Here is a 21,727-nt window from a genome sequence, read left to right as displayed (position 1 = left end):
TTGAAGACATGTTGTAATGTTTATATATTTCAATTAATTGTAATATAATTGAAATTCTTTTGAGATTATTAATGAAAATTTTCAGTGTTGATGCTGCGTAGTTGGAACACTTTAACTCAAAGTTACCATATTAAAGTCACCAGCTCACGTGGCGCGTTTTAAAAATGGATATTACATGCAAAGGGTTGGTGGCTGAAAAATTTAACCCATACAGGTCTCGAACCTGTAACCTTCGCATTATTAGCACAACGCTCTAACCAACTGAGCTAATAGACCTTTGATTTCTAACTTTCAAAACACTACTATATTTAGTCAATTTTTCATCTAAAATTGGTAAAAATGGCTATGAAATGCCTAGTGTTCATACGTAAAATGCTACACAAAATTAAATGACTTAACACATATTCAGTGTCACTGTATTTTGTATTTATTAATTATGATCAATTTATCACCAATTAATTATATGAGAGACAAGGGTTACAAACCGAAGTGAACAATTTTAATCCTACCGAAAGAGTATCTGGAATGACTTGGACGAAAGACGTAAGGGCATATTATTCAATATTACGAAAGACAAAATGGAATCTCCCTTACAGATGGGATGACCACCACTCAGTGCGTTAGATGGTAGAGATGCGAGTTAATCGAAGGAGAAAATATCCTTGACGCTTTCGATAACTACCACAGTTTGAGAATCAATCTCACATACGATCATTCGCTGATAGCAGGAAGCATCCTTAGGTCAAGGAATCGAATTAACAAATTTTTGGACACAGCAGCTGAGAAAGGCGAAAAAGAAGCAAGTAGAACGAGGATTGATGCTGCACATTTGAAGACATGTTGTAATATTTATATATTTATGCTTTATGCCCATTTAATTGTAATATAATTGTAAATCTTTTGAGATTATTAATAAAAATTTTCAGTGTTGGTACTGCGTTGTGTTTAGTTTATTTTAGTACTTCAAATTCCTTAGAATAAATTATTTGTCAAACTAAAGTTGGAACACTTTAACTCAAAGTTACCCACTTTAACTCAAAGTTACCATATTAAAGTCACCAGCTCACATGGTGCATTTTAAAAATGGATATTACATGCAGGCTGAAAAATTTGGCCCATACAAGTCTCGAACCTGTGACCTTCACGTTATGCACGACGCTCTAACCAACTGAGCTAATAGGCCTTTGATTTCTAACTTTCAGAACACTACTATATTTAGTCACTTTTTCATCTAAAATTGGTAAAAATGGCTATGAAATGCCAAGTGTTCATACGTATAATGCTACACAAAATTAAATGACTTAACACATATTCAGTGTCACTGTATTTTGTATTTATTAATTAGAGTTATTACCCAAAATGGTCCCTCGACTATCACTCATTCTCAATTTTGCATTTCAACTTTCAATTGCACCCAATGTGGTCCCTTGACTTTTAAAAACTATCCCAAATTGGTCCTCCGTTAGATTTTGCGTCAAATAGCGGTTAAGTTGGGGGTATTTTGGTCTATTCCACCCAATTTTACCATTTTTGTTCTTCTTGTAATCCTTCCAGTTCAGAGGGTTGCTGGTTTCGTAAGCTTGAACGACGCAATCTTGAGGGTCGGTTGTCAGGGTATTGAGCTGCACAATCAATGGCGAGTTGCAAGAGTTCCACTATTTCTTCCTCGGCATTCTGGTGATGGAGGAGTTCAAGATCAAAGACTTCAGAAGTCCACTCCTCGTGAACCACCGACTGAACCCATATTGGCAGGTCGACACCTTCTTCGTTTAGGAGGGAATGCGTGGGACCAAGATACGTAAAGTAAATTCTAAACTGCAGTAGCTAATGCCAAACACAAAGCTACGAAACTATATATCAAAGCATGAAAACACACAACACCAAGAAAGGACAAACAAAGAGACAGACTAAAGACGGAGAACACCAAGTTCTTGGCCCTAACACTAAGTATATGCTAAGCAGCATATCACACTCTTATCCACACTGTAGAGTGAAAAAAGATATTACTGTAGGCCTATAGCCTAGCTAGCAGCATACAAGTTGTAGAAAAGCAATTTCTGCATGCAAATCCAACTTCAAAACCGTTATAAATAAAGTTTAACTCTTTTCTTGCTTGTTAGTCTGCAAGTGAGACAACCATGACTAGCATCATCTGACATGCTCTTCAAAACTTTCTGGAATGATGGGCCTTGAGACGGGCTGAAATATACAATCGACTGTACATCCTCGTGAGATCATCAATGGAGTGGCGTAACACCGCCTTACACATGTCGAGCGCGCCGGAGATTCGGGGATCCTTGGCCGTGACTGCCTCATTCTTGAAAATCAAAGCTCCATGATTCATAAGGTTGATGAACAAAATGGTCAAGGGTTCGGGATCATTGCCCATGGTTGAGACTGTTGATCGGAGGTCACGGAAAAATCTCCTCGAGACCTTTGACTCCCTGGCGGGCGGAGTTGCGATGGGGATTGGTATAGTAGACGCGGAGTGAACAGAAACCACAAAACACAACGAAATGACCAATGTCAGCCACCGAGCCACGCCATTGGTGTTGAACTCCTCGAGAAGGCATTCATCACCTTCAAGCTTTCTGGAATTATGAAAGGGACCAACGGGGATGGACGCAGGCTTGGGTGCTCTGTTTCTCACGTTAACAACATCAACTCCAGGGCCGGCGACAGAAAGGGTATCTTTTGAACCCAGAGAACGGGAGATAGAAGTCTCAACCGACTGATCAGGAGCAGTCGATTTCCCTTTTTCGTCTATGAAACCCAACAGAAAAACAGACGGGAAATAGAGAGAAGACTTAGTGGAAGTCGCCGGAGAAAACCTTCGTGAAGTGGCCAGCAATACTAGACCACAACTGGAATGATAGTCGCCATCAGTGGACCGGGATGGTGAAGATTTATGGACGCCGGAAAAACGAGCAACAGAGAACACGCAGGTCGCCGGAGTCACCGCTTCGAACAACAACAGCCAAAGAACAAACTGGTCGCCGGACTATTTTGTCGTTAACGGAAAAGCTAAGGAGAATCGACATTTAAGCTGAAGCGGGAACAAAAACCACAAAACACAACGAAATGACCAAAATACCCCCAAACTTAAAGCCTAGTTGATGGAAAAGGTAACGGAGGACCAATTTGGGGTAGTTTTTAAAAGTCAAGGGATCACATTGGGTGCAATTGAAAGTCGGAATGCAAAATTGAGAATGAGCAATAGTCGAGGGACCATTAATTATGATCAATTTATCATCAATTAATTATATGAGAGACATGGGTTACAAACCGAAGAGAACAATTTTAATCCTACCGAAAGAGTATCTGGAATGACTCGGACGAAAGACGTAAAGGCATATTATTCAATATTACGAAAGACAAAATGGAATCTCCCTTGTAGATGGGATGACCACCGCTCAGTGTGTTAGATGGTAGAGATGCGAGTTAATCGAAGGAGAAAATACCCTTGACGCTTTCGATAACTACCACAGTTTAAGAATCAATCTCACATATGATCATTCGCTGATAGCAGGAAGCATCCTTAGCTCAAGGAATCGAATTAACAAATTTTTGGACACGGCAGCTGAGAAAGGCGAAGAAGCAGCAAGAAGAACGAGGATTGATGCTGCACAATTGAAGACATGTTGTAATGTTTGCATATTTCATTTAATTGTAATATAATTGTAATTCTTTTGAGATTATTAATGAAAATTTTCAGTGTTGGTGCTGCGTTGTGTTTAGTTTATTTTAATACTTCAAATTCCTTAGAATAAACTATTTGTCAAACTAAAGTTGGAACACTTTAACTCAAAGTTACCATATTAAAGTCACCCACTCACGTGGTGCATTTTAAAAATGTATATTACATGCAAAGGGTTGGTGGCTGAAAATTTTGGCCCATACAGGTCTCAAACTTGTGACCTTCGCGTTATTAGCACGACGCTCTAACCAACTGAGCTAATAGGCCTTGATTTCCAACTTTCAGAACACTACTATATTTAGTCACTTTTTTTTTATCTAAAATTGGTAAAAATGGCTATGAAATGCCAAGTGTTCATACGTAAAATGCTACACAAAATTAAATGACTTAACACATATTTAGTGTCACTGTATTTTGTATTTATTAATTATGATCAATTTATCACCAATTAATTATATGAGAGACAAGGGTTACAAACCGAAGTGAACAATTTTAGTCCTACCGAAAGAGTATCTGGAATGACTCAGACGAAAGACGTAAGGGCATATCATTCAATATTATGAAAGACAAAATGGAATCTCCCTTGCAGATGGGATGACCACCGCTCAGTGTGTTAGACGGTAGAGATGTGAGTTAATCGAAGGAGAAAATACCCTTGACGCTTTCGATAACTACCACAGTTTAAGAATCAATCTCACATATGATCATACCGCTGATAGCAGGAAGCATCCTTAGCTCAAGGAATCGAATTAACAAATTTTTGGACACGACAGCTGAGAAAGGCGAAGAAGCAGCAAGAAGAACGAGGATTGATGCTGCACAATTGAAGACATGTTGTAATGTTTATATATTTCATTTAATTGTAATATAATTGTAATTCTTTTGAGATTATTAATGAAAATTTTCAGTGTTGGTGCTGCGTTGTGTTTAATTTATTTTAGTACTTCAAACTCCTTAGAATAAACTATTTGTCAAACTTAAGTTGGAACACTTTAACTCCAAGTTACCATATTAAAGTCACCAGCTCACGTGGTGCATTTTAAAAATGGATATTAGTTTATTTTAGTACTTCAAATTCCTTAGAATAAACTATTTGTCAAACTAAAGTTGGAACACTTTAACTCAATGTTACCATATTAAAGTCATCAGCTCACGTGGTGCAATTTAAAAATCGATATTACATGCAAAGGGTTGGTGGCTAAAAATTTTGGCCCATACAGGTCTCGAGCCTGTGACCTTCGCGTTATTAGCACGACGCTCTAACCAACTGAGCTAATAGGCCTTTGATTTCCCACTTTCAGAACACTACTATATTTTGTCACTTTTTCATCTAAAATTGGTAAAAATGGCTATGAAATGCCAAGTGTCCATACGTAAAATGCTACACAAAATTAAATGACTTAACACATATTCAGTGTCACTGTATTTTGTATTTATTAATAATGATCAATTTATCACCAATTAGTTATATGAGAGACAAGGGTTACAAACCGAAGAGAACAATTTTAATCCCACCGAAAGAGTATCTTGAAAGACTCGGACGAAAGACGTAAGGGCATATTATTCAATATTACTAAAGACAAAATGGAGTCTCCCTTGCAGATGGGATGACCACCGCTCAGTGCCTTAGATGGTAGAGATGCGAGTTAATCGAAGGAGAAAATACCCTTGACGCTTTCGATAACTACCACAGTTTAAGAATCAATCTCACGTATGATCATTCGCTGATAGCAGGAAGCATCCTTAGTTCAAGGAATCGAATTAACAAATTTTTGGACACGGCAACTGAGAAAGGCGAAGAAGCAGCAAGAAGAACGAGGATTGATGCTGCACAATTGAAGACATGTTGTAATGTTTATATATTTCATTTAAATGTAATATAATTGTAATTCTTTTGAGATTATTAATGAAAATTTTCAGTGTTGGTGGTACGTTGTGTTTAGTTTATTTTAGTACTTTAAATTCATTAGAATAAACTATTTGTCAAACTAAAGTTGGAACACTTTAACTCAAAGTTACCATATTAAAGTCACCAGCTCACGTGGTGCATTTTAAAAATGGATATATGTTTATTTTAGTACTTCAAATTCCTTAGAATAAACTATTTGTCAAACTAAAGTTGGAACAATTTAACTCAAAGTTACCATATTAAAGTCACCAGCTCACGTGGTGCATTTTAAAAATGGATATTAGTTGGTGGCTAAAAATTTTGGCCCATACAGGTCTTGAACCTGTGACCTTCACGTTATTAGCACGACGCTCTAACCAACTGAGCTAATAGGCCTTTAATTTCCATTTTTCAGAACACTACTATATTTAGTCACTTTTTCATCTAAAATTGGTAAAAATGGCTATGAAATGCCAAGTGTCCATACGTAAAATGCTACACAAAATTAAATGACTTAACACATATTCAGTGTCACTGTATTTTGTATTTATTAATTATGATCAATTTATCACCAATTAGTTATAAGAGAGACAAGGGTTACAAACCGAAGAGAAAAATTTTAATCCCACCGAAAGAGTATCTTGAAAGACTCGGATGAAAGACGTAAGGGCATATTATTCAATATTACGAAAGACAAAATGGAATCTCCCTTGCAGATGGGATGACCACCGCTCAGTGCCTTAGATGGTAGAGATGCGAGTTAATCGAAGGAGAAAATACCCTTGACGCTTTCGATAACTACGACAATTTAAGAATCAATCTCACATATGAGCATTCGCTGATAGCAGGAAGCATCCTTAGCTCAAGGAATCGAATTAACAAATTTTTGGACACGGCAGCTGAGAAAGGCGAAGAAGCAGCAAGAAGAACGAGGATTGATGCTGCACAATTGAAGACATGTTGTAATGTTTATATATTTCATTTAATTGTAATTCTTTTGAGATTATTAATGAAAATTTTCAGTGTTGGTGGTGCGTTGTGTTTAATTTATTTTAGTACTTTAAATTCATTAGAATAAACTATTTGTCAAACTAAAGTTGGAACACTTTAGCTCAAAGTTACCATATTAAACTCACCAGTTCACGTGGTGCATTTTAAAAATAGATATAAGTTTATTTTAGTACTTCAAATTCCTTAGAATGGGCAAAGGGTTGGTGGCTGAAAAATTTGGCCCATACAGGTCTCAAACCTGTGACTTTCACGTTATTAGTACGACGTTCTAACCAACTGAGCTAATAAGCCTTTGATTTCTAATTTTCAGAACACTTCTATATTTAGTCACTGTTTCATCTAAAATTGATAAAAATGATTATGAAATGCAAAGTGTTCATACGTAAAATGCTACACAAAATTAAATGACTTAACACATATTCAGTGTCACTGTATTTTGTATTTATTAATTATGATCAATTTATCACCAATTAATTATATTAGAGACACGAGTTACAAACCGAAGTGAACAATTTTAATCCTACCGAAAGAGTATCTGGAATGACTCGGACAAAAGACGTAAGGGCATATTATTCAATATTACAAAAGACAAAATGGAATCTCCCTTGCAGATGGATGACCACCGCCCAGTGCCTTAGATGGTAGAGATGCGAGTTAATCGAAGGAGAAAATACCCTTGACGCTTTCGATAACTACCACAGTTTAAGAATCAATCTCACATATGATCATTCGCTGATAGCAGGAAGCATCCTTAGCTCAAGGAATCGAATTAACAAATTTTTGGACACGGCAGCTGAGAAAGGCGAAGAAGCAGCAAGAAGAACGAGGATTGATGCTGCACAATTGAAGACATGTTGTAATGTTTATATATTTCATTTAAATGTAATATAATTGTAATTCTTTTGAGATTATTAATGAAAATTTTCAGTGTTGGTGGTACGTTGTGTTTAGTTTATTTTAGTACTTTAAATTCATTAGAATAAACTATTTGTCAAACTAAAGTTGGAACACTTTAACTCAAAGTTACCATATTAAAGTCACCAGCTCACGTGGTGCATTTAAAAAATGGATATAAGTTTATTTTAGTACTTCAAATTCCTTAGAATAAACTATTTGTCAAACTAAAGTTGGAACAATTTAACTTAAACTTACCATATTAAAGTCACCAGCTCACGTGGTGCATTTTAAAAATGGATATTACATGCAAAGGGTTGGTGGCTAAAAATTTTGGCCCATACAGGTCTCGAACCTGTGACCTTCGCGTTATTAGCACGACGCTCTAACCAACTGAGCTAATAGGCCTTTGATTTCCATTTTTCAGAACACTACTATATTTAGTCACTTTTTCATCTAAAATTGGTAAAAATGGCTATGAAATGCCAAGTGTCCATACGTAAAATGCTACACAAAATTAAATGACTTAACACATATTCAGTGTCACTGTATTTTGTATTTATTAATTATGATCAATTTATCACCAATTAGTTATAAGAGAGACAAGGGTTACAAACCGAAGAGAAAAATTTTAATCCCACCGAAAGAGTATCTTGAAAGACTCGGATGAAAGACGTAAGGGCATATTATTCAATATTACGAAAGACAAAATGGAATCTCCCTTGCAGATGGGATGACCACCGCTCAGTGCCTTAGATGGTAGAGATGCGAGTTAATCGAAGGAGAAAATACCCTTGACGCTTTCGATAACTACGACAATTTAAGAATCAATCTCACATATGAGCATTCGCTGATAGCAGGAAGCATCCTTAGCTCAAGGAATCGAATTAACAAATTTTTGGACACGGCAGCTGAGAAAGGCGAAGAAGCAGCAAGAAGAACGAGGATTGATGCTGCACAATTGAAGACATGTTGTAATGTTTATATATTTCATTTAATTGTAATTCTTTTGAGATTATTAATGAAAATTTTCAGTGTTGGTGGTGCGTTGTGTTTAATTTATTTTAGTACTTTAAATTCATTAGAATAAACTATTTGTCAAACTAAAGTTGGAACACTTTAGCTCAAAGTTACCATATTAAAGTCACCAGCTCACGTGGTGCATTTTAAAATTAGATATAAGTTTATTTTAGTACTTCAAATTCCTTAGAATGGGCAAAGGGTTGGTGGCTGAAAAATTTGGCCCATACGGGTCTCAAACCTATGACTTTCGCGTTATTAGCACGACGCTCTAACCAACTGAGCTAATAAGCCTTTGATTTCTAATTTTCAGAACACTTCTATATTTAGTCACTGTTTCATCTAAAATTGATAAAAATGATTATGAAATGCAAAGTGTTCATACGTAAAATGCTACACAAAATTAAATGACTTAACACATATTCAGTGTCACTGTATTTTGTATTTATTAATTATGATCAATTTATCACCAATTAATTATATTAGAGACACGAGTTACAAACCGAAGTGAACAATTTTAATCCTTCCGAAAGAGTATCTGGAATGACTCGGACAAAAGACGTAAGGGCATATTATTCAATATTACAAAAGACAAAATGGAATCTCCCTTGCAGATGGATGACCACCGCCCAGTGCCTTAGATGGTAGAGATGCGAGTTAATCGAAGGAGAAAATACCCTTGACGCTTTCGATAACTACCACAGTTTAAGAATCAATCTCACATATGATCATTCGCTGATAGCAGGAAGCATCCTTAGCTCAAGGAATTGAATTAACAAATTTTTGGACACGGCAACTGAGAAAGGCGAAGAAGCAGCAAGAAGAACGAGGATTGATGCTGCACAATTGAAGACATGTTGTAATGTTTATATATTTCATTTAAATGTAATATAATTGTAATTCTTTTGAGATTATTAATGAAAATTTTCAGTGTTGGTGGTACGTTGTGTTTAGTTTATTTTAGTACTTTAAATTCATTAGAATAAACTATTTGTCAAACTAAAGTTGGAACACTTTAACTCAAAGTTACCATATTAAAGTCACCAGCTCACGTGGTGCATTTAAAAAATGGATATAAGTTTATTTTAGTACTTCAAATTCCTTAGAATAAACTATTTGTCAAACTAAAGTTGGAACAATTTAACTTAAACTTACCATATTAAAGTCACCAGCTCACGTGGTGCATTTTAAAAATGGATATTACATGCAAAGGGTTGGTGGCTAAAAATTTTGGCCCATACAGGTCTCGAACCTGTGACCTTCGCGTTATTAGCACGACGCTCTAACCAACTGAGCTAATAGGCCTTTGATTTCCATTTTTCAGAACACTACTATATTTAGTCACTTTTTCATCTAAAATTGGTAAAAATGGCTATGAAATGCCAAGTGTCCATACGTAAAATGCTACACAAAATTAAATGACTTAACACATATTCAGTGTCACTGTATTTTGTATTTATTAATTATGATCAATTTATCACCAATTAGTTATAAGAGAGACAAGGGTTACAAACCGAAGAGAAAAATTTTAATCCCACCGAAAGAGTATCTTGAAAGACTCGGATGAAAGACGTAAGGGCATATTATTCAATATTACGAAAGACAAAATGGAATCTCCCTTGCAGATGGGATGACCACCGCTCAGTGCCTTAGATGGTAGAGATGCGAGTTAATCGAAGGAGAAAATACCCTTGACGCTTTCGATAACTATGACAATTTAAGAATCAATCTCACATATGAGCATTCGCTGATAGCAGGAAGCATCCTTAGCTCAAGGAATCGAATTAACAAATTTTTGGACACGGCAGCTGAGAAAGGCGAAGAAGCAGCAAGAAGAACGAGGATTGATGCTGCACAATTGAAGACATGTTGTAATGTTTATATATTTCATTTAATTGTAATTCTTTTGAGATTATTAATGAAAATTTTAATGAAAATTTTCAGTGTTGGTGGTGCGTTGTGTTTAATTTATTTTAGTACTTTAAATTCATTAGAATAAACTATTTGTCAAACTAAAGTTGGAACACTTTAGCTCAAAGTTACCATATTAAAGTCACCAGCTCACGTGGTGCATTTTAAAATTAGATATAAGTTTATTTTAGTATTTCAAATTCCTTAGAATGGGCAAAGGGTTGGTGGCTGAAAAATTTGGCCCATACAGGTCTCAAACCTATGACTTTCGCGTTATTAGCACGACGCTCTAACCAACTGAGCTAATAAGCCTTTGATTTCTAATTTTCAGAACACTTCTATATTTAGTCACTGTTTCATCTAAAATTGATAAAAATGATTATGAAATGCAAAGTGTTCATACGTAAAATGCTACACAAAATTAAATGACTTAACACATATTCAGTGTCACTGTATTTTGTATTTATTAATTATGATCAATTTATCACCAATTAATTATATTAGAGACACGAGTTACAAACCGAAGTGAACAATTTTAATCCTTCCGAAAGAGTATCTGGAATGACTCGGACAAAAGACGTAAGGGCATATTATTCAATATTACAAAAGACAAAATGGAATCTCCCTTGCAGATGGATGACCACCGCCCAGTGCCTTAGATGGTAGAGATGCGAGTTAATCGAAGGAGAAAATACCCTTGACGCTTTCGATAACTACCACAGTTTAAGAATCAATCTCACATATGATCATTCGCTGATAGCAGGAAGCATCCTTAGCTCAAGGAATTGAATTAACAAATTTTTGGACACGGCAGCTGAGAAAGGCGAAGAAGCAGCAAGAAGAACGAGGATTGATGCTGCACAATTGAAGACATGTTGTAATGTTTATATATTTCATTTAAATGTAATATAATTGTAATTCTTTTGAGATTATTAATGAAAATTTTCAGTGTTGGTGGTACGTTGTGTTCAGTTTATTTTAGTACTTTAAATTCATTAGAATAAACTATTTGTCAAACTAAAGTTGGAACACTTTAACTCAAAGTTACCATATTAAAGTCACCAGCACACGTGGTGCATTTTAAAAATGGATATAAGTTTATTTTAGTACTTCAAATTCCTTAGAATAAACTATTTGTCAAACTAAAGTTGGAACAATTTAACTCAAAGTTACCATATTAAAGTCACCAGCTCACGTGGTGCATTTTAAAAATGGATATTAGTTGGTGGCTAAAAATTTTAGCCTATACAGGTCTCGAACCTGTGACCTTCGCGTTATTAGCACGACACCCTAACCAACTAAGCTAATAGGCCTTTGATTTCCATTTTTCAGAACACTACTATATTTAGTCACTTTTTCGTCTAAAATTGGTAAAAATGGCTATGAAATGCCAAGTGTCCATACGTAAAATGCTACACAAAATTAAATGACTTAACACATATTCAGTGTCACTGTATTTTGTATTTATTAATTATGATCAATTTATCACCAATTAGTTATATGAGAGACAAGGGTTACAAACCGAAGAGAAAAATTTTAATCCCACCGAAAGAGTATCTTGAAAGACTCGAACGAAAGACGTAAGGGCATATTATTCAATATTACGAAAGACAAAATGGAATCTCCCTTGCAGATGGGATGACCACCGCTCAGTGCCTTAGATGGTAGAGATGCGAGTTAATCGAAGGAGAAAATACCCTTGACGCTTTCGATAAATACGACAATTTAAGAATCAATCTCACATATGATCATTCGCTGATAGCAGGAAGCATTCTTAGCTCAAGGAATCGAATTAACAAATTTTTGGACACGGCAGCTGAGAAAGGCGAAAAAGCAGCAAGAAGAACGAGGATTGATGCTGCACAATTGAAGACATGTTGTAATGTTTATATATTTCATTTAATTGTAATATAATTGTAAGTCTTTTGAGATTATTAATGAAAATTTTCAGTGTTGGTGCTGCGTTGTGTTTAGTTTATTTTAGTACTTCAAACTCCTTAGAATAAACTATTTGTCAAACTAAAGTTGGAACACTTTAACTCCAAGTTACCATATTAAAGTCACCAGCTCACGTGGTGCATTTTAAAAATGGATATTAGTTTATTTTAGTACTTCAAATTCCTTAGAATAAACTATTTGTCAAACTAAAGTTGGAACACTTTAACTCAATGTTACCATATTAAAGTCAGCAGCTCACGTGGCGCATTTTAAAAATGGATATTACATGCAAAGAGTTGGTGGCTAAAAATTTTTTGCCCATACAGGTCTTGAACCTGTGACCTTCGCGTTATTAGCATGACGCTCTAAGGGCATATTATTCAATATTACGAAGGACAAAATGGAATCTCCCTTGCAAATGGGATGACCACCGCTCAGTGCGTTATATGGTAGAGATGCGAGTTAATCGAAGGAGAAAATACCCTTGACGCTTTCGATAACTATCACAGTTTAAGAATCAATCTCACAAATGATCATTCGCTGATAGCAGGAAGCATCCTTAGCTCAAGGAATCGAATTAACAAATTTTTGGACACGGCAGCTGAGAAAGGCGAAGAAGCAGCAAGAAGACGAGGATTGATGCTACACAATTGAAGACATGTTGAAATGTTTATATATTTATGCTTTATGCCCATTGAATTGTAATATAATTGTAATTCTTTTGAGTTTAGTAATGAAAATTTTCAGTGTTGGTGCTGCGTTGTGTTTAGTTTATTTTAGTACTTCAAATTCCTTAGAATAAAATATTTGTCAAACTAATGTTGGAACACTTTAACTCAAAGTTACCATATTAAACTCAACGGATATTACATGCAAAGGGTTGGTGGCTGAAAAATTTGGCCTATACAAGTCTCGAACCTGTAACCTTCACATTATTAACACAATGCTCTAACCAACTGAGCTAATAGGCCTTTGATTTCTAATTTTCAGAACACTACTGTATTTAGTCACTTTTTCATCTAAAATTGATAAAAATGATTATGAAATGCAAAGTGTTCATACGTAAAATGCTACACAAAATTAAATGACTTAACACCTATTCAGTGTCACTGTATTTTGTATTTATTAATTATGATCAATTTATCACCAATTAATTATATGAGAGACAAGAGTTACAAACCGAAGTGAACAATTTTAATCCTACCGAAAGAGTATCTGAAATGACTCGGACGAAAGGCGTAAAGGCATATTATTCAATATTACGAAAGACAAAATGAAATCTCCCTTGCAGATGGGATGACCACCGTTCAGTGCATTAGATGGTAGAGATGCGGGTTAATCGAAGGAGAAAATACCCTTGATACTTTCGATAACTACTACAGTTTAAGAATCAATCTCACATATGATTATCCGCTGATAGCAGGAAGCATCCTTAGCTTAAGGAATCGAATTAACAAATTTTTGGAAACGGCAGCTGAGAAAGGCGAAGAAGCAGCAAGAAGAACGAGGATTGATACTGCACAATTGAAGACATATTGTAATGTTTATATATTTATGTTTTATGCCCATTGAATTTGAAAATGAACCTGTAGGGCTGCACTGTTGATTACTAATGTATTGAATTATGTAAACAACTGTGCACCTGGACGTACTTTCGGGATCATACACATTATATATATATATATATATATATATATATATATATATATATATATATAATCGCACTCAGGTGCGAATGCTTCGCCCAAGAGTGAAATAAGAATAGATTCTGTCCGTCTACGTGTCCAGATCTAATTGGTAAGAAACACTGAGTTTTTAAAAAAAGCGCGGTGGTATTTTCGTAAATAATTTAATATTGAAGTGCAAGTAAAATGTATTATAGGTGCAAGTAAAAATTTACACTGAGCATCAATACTAAGTGCACCAATAGTTATAAGTAGTTGCACAGATAGTTCTAAGTAGTTGCACAGATAGTTATAAATAGTTGCACTTAGGTGCATGAATGTTTACAGGTGGTTTTCAGGGGTATTACTACCCGCTAAACTCAGATCAATGAATGTTAACAAGGCAAAATTACATGCACTTATAGGTGAAAGTAGGTGCACCTATAGTTATAAGTAGTTGCACCTATAGTTATAAATAGTTACACCTATAGTTATAAACACACTCAGGTGCATGAATGTTTGCGGGAAGTGAATGCTAACAAGGCAAAATTACATGAACTTGTAGGTGAAAGTAGGTGCACTTGTAAGTGATTTTACTTGCACTTCGATGTTCAATTAGTTACGAAAATGCCACCGCATTTTTTTAAGCTATTAAATCTGGACACATATCGCACGCTGATTTGTTCGAATATTCCTTCCTGGGCACTTATTCGCACCTGAGTGCATCCCTCTCTCTCTCTCTCTCTCTCTATATATATATATATATATATATATATATATATATATATAAGAGTTCTACGATATGTACTTTCAAATTCTACTCTTTCGACAAAAAGCATAGTTATACTTTAATTAATTAAAAAAAAAAACTAAACAAAAAGTTATTTTTATTCATTTGTTATTCCATTCTGATATCAGTGATATGAATAGCACAACAATGCAACGAGCTTCTCTGCCATTTTAGGAAAATACAATATGTATCATTTCCTATTCCCAACTTTTACTTTCACATACACAAAATCTTAACGTAAACACTTTTATTGAGACCCACATTAAAAATTAAAAAATAAAAATTAAAAAAAAAAAAAAAAAAAACTTATCAGTGTCCGTCACATCAGGAAGTAAAATTTAGAGAGTACATGTAGTAAAACTCACCCCATTTTATTGTCTTGCATGGTATTAGATGTCACCTTCTCCATTGTTGGTTGCCTTTGAGTTTTTGCCACTATCACATATGTTTTTTGCGTTACCATTGATTGTCACATTATATTGGACACTCGATCAGATCACTATCATCTTTCTTTCAATTCAATCATCTAATTTGTGTTGGGATGAGAATTATTTGATCTAAATTTGATGTATCTTCTCTTTATATGAAATCAGTATAACAGAGTTGGTTGCAGCCAAAGCTTGATTACATTTATATGACCAATTAACATCATAAAAGTATGGTACGGGAACAGTTAGGGCCGGCTCAGGACACCTCGTGGTCTGATAAAAAAAAAACATAATAAAAGCATCATCAATGCGCTTACCACAAGTTCCACAACGCCAAAAATTATATCTCACAGTGAAGTCGCAACTTTATTTTCTTATATACCACCACATTTTCAAGAGACAGAGTGCTGGACTTAGCTCTTCACCAACCACTGCCAAACAATCACCCTAGCCACTAAGGGGGTGTTTGGTAGGATAGAATTGTAATTCCATTCCTACCAAATTCCATTGAATTACAATTCCCCGATTTGGTTGGAGGAAATTGCAATTTCGTGAAATTACACCGAATTGCAATTCCCTCTAACCATAGAATTGTAATTTCAAGATAAATTACTATTTTGCCATTGTTATTATTACTCCCTCTGTCCCATTTTATCTGTCTTACTTACTATTCATTAGTCAAACTAACTCTTTCTTTTTTTGTTTATTTTCTTTATTATTTTTTTTACTTATTTTTACATTTTTTTTAAATGTTTAATAGTACTTTTTGTATAGTTTCTAAATATATAAATTTTGTATACTAATACTAAACTTAATATTATGAAAAATTGAATTAAAAAATACTTCAGTCAAGCCTCATTAACCGAACCATACACATAAAATGGGACGGGGGGAGTATCATACAAAGGCATTTTAGTCTTTATTCACTTCTTCTCTCTCAATTCACCATCATTATATTCATACCTACCAAACAATTTAATTTGAACTCACATTTTTCAACGGAACTACAATTCCTTTCCCCCTTAATTCCCTTCTTCCAAGTTCCAACCAAACATCCTAAAATTGCTGGACTTGGCCTTTTATTGGCCTCCACCCAACACAGCTCAACTCAACATCATCTTTATCTCACCACCACACTAAATCATCAATAATTATGTAGTGATCCGCATTTACAAGGCAATATAACTCACTACTGCTTGATTATATTGGTCAAACAATATTTGAGTATACATACAAAAACTAATATTGCTTGGAGAACTGAAGAAATGCATGCATGGAGGGACTTTGGATGCAATCATCAAAAAGGTAAGCAAAGAAAATAACAAGGTGATGGTGTGTACCTTAAAGATTGTAGCCAAACATATTGCGTCATTCCTTTACCGAGAGGAGCCAAGGCAGTCTACAACGATCTCCTTGATCCGTTTCTTCAAAACGTTATCCTTGACACCAGCAAGCATGTTGCGGTAAAACATCTCTAACCTCACGAGCTTGCCACGATCTGATGACTCCAACATGTTTTCCCACTCCTTTGCGATGTCAAATGTGCCACCGCTCTGCAATGAGGCGGGAATGTCTTGCTCTTGAAAAGGTCTCCCGAAGATAGAGCTGTGGAGGATGCCGGCATACCTTTCCATCACAGAAAGTTTGGATTGAAGTTGATTTATCTCCCCCATCGCGTCCAATAACTTCTTCTCCATTTCAACAATGTCCTTAGGTTTCTTTTCTTCAGTTTTTTCGTTTTTATCATTATTGTCTAAAACCTCCTCATTGGAATCCTCGTCTATAGGTGGCCACATCGCAACAGTTGGAGCGAAAGAATCAGTTATTTTCCCAGTTCCAAGGACCCCGCTGCGTCCCCTGCCCCAAGACCAAAGCTTGTATCCCGAATCTGCAAGGAGAACAGTATGGGCTGCACCACAGACAACTTGAACAGGCTCTGGAAATTTAGGCCCATAATGCCCATTACAAGGAATCGACAAGGGCAATATTGCATCACCCGTTTCAGTTCCGATAAACCTTGCATCAGGGCACAGGCCCAGGCCTCTTTCCATTCCCCATGACCATACATCTCCAGCTGATGAGACAACGCTGGTGTGAAATAAGCCGCAGTCAACAGAAATGAGAAATGCAGTTTTTGGCAACTCTTTCACGGGTTCAGGGGAAAAATAACTTTGGGTAGTGCCGTGACCTAATTGGCCATTCTCGCCGAGGCCAAATGTCCAGCATACACTTTCTAACATGTCACTCGGGCTTTTCTGTGCTATTAAAGCTGTGTGGAAAGACCCGCATGCTACCTCATATACAGTCCAAGGAGATTCTGAATTAAAGGGTTCGATGATTTCGGGAAAGAGCCTGCTCTCCCTATCTCCCAAACCTAACTGGCCATGGCTATTGCCACCCCAAGAATAGCAGACAAGATCATTCCCTTTATATGTTTCTCCAATAGTCACTAATGCCACTACATGCTCATTTCCACATGCCACCTTAACAACAGTGTGTCCATGAAAGTTCCAGACAGGTACTGGATTAAAAGTGCAGGTGAGAGAGAATTCAGCCTCGGTAGACTTATCTTGTTGTGGCTGAGGGCAATTGCCCCAAATCCATAGACCCCCAAGACTGTCAATTGCCACAGACATCATTGCACCAGCTTTGACCGAGGAAATCTGAGCAGGAAATAAATATAAGGGTCAACTTTTTATTTTCTTTTAGTTTAGACCACGAGGTGTCCTAAGTAGGCCCTAACTATAGGAGACACCTTTAAGCTCATACCATACTCAGACTAATCCACGTTCACGCTGGGCCGGCCCAGTTAAGGGGCAAAGTGCTGGCCATTGGCCAAATTGGTTTTTCCATACAAGAGGGGGTTTGAAGTCCCGACCTCTCTTAAGGAGTGAGAGTGCATGGTCACTCACGCTAACCAAGCTAGTTAGGGTCAACTTTTTATTAAGGACCAATAAAGTAAAAAAAAAAGAGAAACTGACTATTCATCTACTCCTAGTTCTTGTTAGGGTCAATCATGAGAAAAACCTACCATCAGTGTCTTCCTTTCTGAGTCCTCTCTTGCTGTATTAGGGGAACCCAGCCCAAGGAATCCATCCAGTAAATGTGGAGCTAAATAATTTTCTCCATTTCCACCAAGTTGGCCATCCATTTTGCAGTCAAGGATAAAAAATGAATAAACAATGGAAATTCAAATTTTTGAAGTAAATGCCGGTGATGGTATTGGACAAATGTTTAAAATGTAAAACGATTTCTTCAAAGGATACAGACATTGTAACCCCAGCCCCAAACTGATCCATCATCTGCAATCACACAAATGAAAAGGGAATACAGAAGTTAAAAGTATTAATGCTAGTCTATTGATTTAAATCCCACATAATTTGAGAAAACATTTTGCTACATATTTATTTACAGCATGATTGTCTCTTGGGAAATAAAGAACTCAACATTTTCATATCTCATCGAGTTTATATGTGTAAAAAAAAATGATAAACATAAAGTCATACTTCAATCAATCTGACAGAATATAAAAAGGGGAAAGGGGGTGTGCACAAGACAATCCAAAGAATATAGCTGCAAAGAAAAAATTCACAATTTGGTAAGTTTATTAATGTACTTCAAAAGAATACAGTGCTAATGCATTAACTGGATGTACATTACACTGTTAAAAGGTAAAAACAACACAGTTTTTTCTCCATTATTGCCATTAGATAGAACATAAATTTCACATAACAGCAAAATACAACAAGTCATTGATAAAGAATAGTCTTCCCTGTACATAAGTCAATAATTTCACATGGTAGAAAACAATAATAGTTAATGAACTGATTAACAAGGCATATATCTTTTAAATTCCCATTTGGAACTCATCAATTTAGTGAGACTGAAAAGTGGGAAAATGCTACTTGGACTCCCTAATTCTACTCCAACTTCAATTCACTTACTTAAACTTTTAATGTAGAAATTTTCCTTCAACTCACCAAATGAAAATAACTTATTAATGGTTGCCACGTCATGAACTTTAAAGCTCGTATCATACTCAGACTAATCCCGGTTCGCACCAGGCCGGCCTAATTAAGAGACAAAATGCTGGTCATATTAATTTTTCTGAACTCCAAACCGCTCTTAAGGATGAGAGTTCACGGCTACTAAGGACTAGTTATTTAATTATAGTCTATAAATAAGGAGAATAAACAGTATAAAAAGATAATGGTGAACCTGCAAGCGCGAGACTGTGATAAGCCCCAGCGGCAATAGCCACAATTTTAACCGGTGCAGACCCAAATTCAACTCTGACCGGAAATAGCTGGTCGAACTCCGATCCGGTGCCGAGCCGGCCAAACATTCCTCTACCCCAAGAATAAACCCTCCCATCCGCTGCAAAGAAACAAAAAGAAAAACTTGATCCACTAACAATACTGATTAAGGTAGAACAGATATAACAGAGTTGATAGTCACAAGGATTGAAACCAGTTACCAGTGAGAACGAGAGTGTGAGCTTCGCCGGCGGCGATTTCGGTGATTTTGTGGGACAATTTGCGGTAATCTAGCGGTGGCGCGGACGATTGCGGGAAGTTCTCCATTTTTCTCTGGCTGACAGGCAATAAGTGAAGCAGTGTTTTCAATGATGCTTCTCTTTATCTTGGAAATGATTGAAATCTGGATAATTCTTGCTTAAACTGAAGTCTTATAATTGAAATCTTCAAACGTAACCTGAAAATATAATTAGACAACTAAACAAAAAAAAGTACAATTAAGTCATTAAACACTCCAAATGTATGCAATTTCACCTGATAGTAGGTTACCATCAATTTTAGCAAATTACTTACTTACGTGGCAGCTGAGTTGGTAATTTTCATAATTTTTAAATAATTTTAATAATAAAAAAAAAAACGGGTTACGCGGACCACCCCCTCCCCCATCGTCCTTCGTCTCCGGCGGAGATGAAGGAGGGAGGAGGGGGGAAGGGGGTGGCCGGCGGCCACCTCGTCGTTTTATTTATTTTTTATTTTTTATTTAATTTTTTCAATTTTTTAAATTTATTATTAAAAATTATTAAAAATGTCAACTCAGCTGCCACGTAAGCAGTTAACCTGCTAAAATTGATGATAACCTGCTATATTGTGAAATTGCATACATTTGGAGTGTTCAGTGGTCTAATTGCACGTTTTTGGAGTGTTCAGTGACCTAATTGCATTTTCAGATTATGTTCAATGGCCAATTTGAACCTTATTCCTAATTGAAATATTAAGGCTAAAGTATCATCCCGCACCATGAATTATAACGGATTCTTCATGCCGCACCCTAATCTTTCATAACATCCATTTCAATCCACTTACCAATTACATAGTATTTTTTTTCCATCTAGAACTTTTCATAGGTCTCCTACAACTTACTGGTAATAATATGCTTATATGGAACTGTTTTACAAGTTTAGTGGCAAACACGAGGCCTTTCCAGGTGAGCACAACTTCCTCGTCTTCTCTCTTGAGTCCCCAGCTGGTGGTGTGCTCGTCCAGCATGTTCTTCACTTGAAAAATGTCTTCATCGGCGAACGGATTTTGGGCTCCAACCGCTCCACTCTCTAGACGCCTTCCTAAGTTATCACGTTCTCCACTTTCCAGCAGATGTTGGCCTTGTACCATTGTCGTTGCTTGCTGCCACGATCTGGGATGGAATGTGACCACCGTGTCGTACGGAATCCATAGGTAGTTAAAATTGATAATTCTGTTTAGTTGTTTACCCCGTGCAGTCGAGGTTGTTGGAGGTGAAGTCGGCGTCCTCATCGATTAGGAGAAGGGTTGTCGGGTCTAGGCTCCGGATTGATTCGAGATTTTGCAGCCGGAGTTGCTGGATCAATGAGAACTTTAGGGTGGAAAGTGGTGCTGTTTTGCTATCTTCGTTAATCAGGGAGTAAATTATTGTCTATATGTCATTTTCTGGTTTAATTTTAAAGCCTTTCTTGCTAAGGCTTCTCTATGTTTCTCTATCATTTTTTGTACAGAAGTTGTAACACAGATAGTTTGACGCAGTTCAGGTAATAACCCTAATTTGCGAGGCACTTCTCAACTTGAGAATGTGCCTAAATTCACTAAAAGCTTAGTATTCAAAGTACAATGTTTGGAAACAAAAATTACACAATAGAATGATATTTCCTATCGCACTATTGCAACCTAAACACATGTACTACTTTCTAGGAGAATTTAGTATTCTACTCTCAAAGTTCTCTCAGACCTCACAAGATTGCATGTCGAATACGTGAACCTTATTAGAGATGCTGGAGTCTTTATATAACCAGATTTCTTCATATTCGCGTAGGAGTAGTATTTAGTGCTTAATCCTAGTTTGAGTAGGTTTAGAGATATTTCATGCCTTCAATCCTTGATCATCTGGTACTCCTTTATGCATACAAATTTGACTAGTTAATCTTTGAATCAACATTCTCCCCCTTGGTCAAATTTTTGCAAAAACCTTGATCACTTATCT

The 21,727-nt window shown here is 36.1% G+C and overlaps 1 protein-coding gene and 11 non-coding genes across 14 annotated transcripts; all 12 read right to left on the bottom strand.

Moving 5' to 3' along the window:
* Window positions 1–202: 202 nt before the first annotated feature.
* TRNAI-AAU lies at window positions 203–276 on the bottom strand. The gene has a single exon. It is a non-coding gene; the product is annotated as a tRNA-Ile (tRNA).
* An 835-nt stretch (window positions 277–1,111) lies between these two features.
* TRNAY-AUA lies at window positions 1,112–1,183 on the bottom strand. Its single transcript has one exon. It is a non-coding gene; the product is annotated as a tRNA-Tyr (tRNA).
* A 2,707-nt stretch (window positions 1,184–3,890) lies between these two features.
* Window positions 3,891–3,964, bottom strand: TRNAI-AAU. Its single transcript has one exon. It is a non-coding gene; the product is annotated as a tRNA-Ile (tRNA).
* A 941-nt stretch (window positions 3,965–4,905) lies between these two features.
* TRNAI-AAU lies at window positions 4,906–4,979 on the bottom strand. The gene has a single exon. It is a non-coding gene; the product is annotated as a tRNA-Ile (tRNA).
* Window positions 4,980–5,907: 928 nt separating this feature from the next.
* TRNAI-AAU lies at window positions 5,908–5,981 on the bottom strand. Its single transcript has one exon. It is a non-coding gene; the product is annotated as a tRNA-Ile (tRNA).
* Window positions 5,982–7,824: 1,843 nt separating this feature from the next.
* Window positions 7,825–7,898, bottom strand: TRNAI-AAU. The gene has a single exon. It is a non-coding gene; the product is annotated as a tRNA-Ile (tRNA).
* Window positions 7,899–8,730: 832 nt separating this feature from the next.
* TRNAI-AAU lies at window positions 8,731–8,804 on the bottom strand. Its single transcript has one exon. It is a non-coding gene; the product is annotated as a tRNA-Ile (tRNA).
* A 937-nt stretch (window positions 8,805–9,741) lies between these two features.
* On the bottom strand, window positions 9,742–9,815 carry TRNAI-AAU. The gene has a single exon. It is a non-coding gene; the product is annotated as a tRNA-Ile (tRNA).
* An 844-nt stretch (window positions 9,816–10,659) lies between these two features.
* Window positions 10,660–10,733, bottom strand: TRNAI-AAU. The gene has a single exon. It is a non-coding gene; the product is annotated as a tRNA-Ile (tRNA).
* A 927-nt stretch (window positions 10,734–11,660) lies between these two features.
* On the bottom strand, window positions 11,661–11,734 carry TRNAI-AAU. Its single transcript has one exon. It is a non-coding gene; the product is annotated as a tRNA-Ile (tRNA).
* Window positions 11,735–13,256: 1,522 nt separating this feature from the next.
* On the bottom strand, window positions 13,257–13,330 carry TRNAI-AAU. The gene has a single exon. It is a non-coding gene; the product is annotated as a tRNA-Ile (tRNA).
* A 1,945-nt stretch (window positions 13,331–15,275) lies between these two features.
* On the bottom strand, window positions 15,276–19,896 carry LOC109190986 (ultraviolet-B receptor UVR8). 3 transcript variants are annotated; one of them, XM_019341590.1, is made up of 6 exons: window positions 19,719–19,896; window positions 19,460–19,618; window positions 18,508–18,543; window positions 18,273–18,388; window positions 16,582–17,904; window positions 15,276–15,339 (listed from the first exon to the last, which is right to left on the bottom strand). In XM_019341590.1, exons 1-5 carry the CDS (start codon window positions 19,822–19,824, stop codon window positions 16,618–16,620), a joined length of 1,704 nt encoding a protein of 567 aa, XP_019197135.1. In that variant the 5' UTR covers window positions 19,825–19,896; the 3' UTR covers window positions 15,276–15,339; window positions 16,582–16,617. The 3 variants fall into 3 exon arrangements, with proteins under 3 accessions (XP_019197135.1, XP_019197136.1, XP_019197134.1); XM_019341591.1 differs by lacking the exon at window positions 15,276–15,339 and adding an exon at window positions 15,365–15,514; XM_019341589.1 differs by lacking the exon at window positions 15,276–15,339 and having other exon boundaries at window positions 16,361–17,904.
* Between the last annotated feature and the right edge of the window lie 1,831 nt (window positions 19,897–21,727).

Source organism: Ipomoea nil, unplaced genomic scaffold (assembly GCF_001879475.1).
Source record: "Ipomoea nil cultivar Tokyo-kokei standard unplaced genomic scaffold, Asagao_1.1 scaffold1596, whole genome shotgun sequence".
Taxonomy (NCBI): domain Eukaryota; kingdom Viridiplantae; phylum Streptophyta; class Magnoliopsida; order Solanales; family Convolvulaceae; genus Ipomoea; species Ipomoea nil.
Note: the sequence above shows the minus strand (reverse complement) of the source record. Positions and strands in the feature narration are given on the sequence as shown.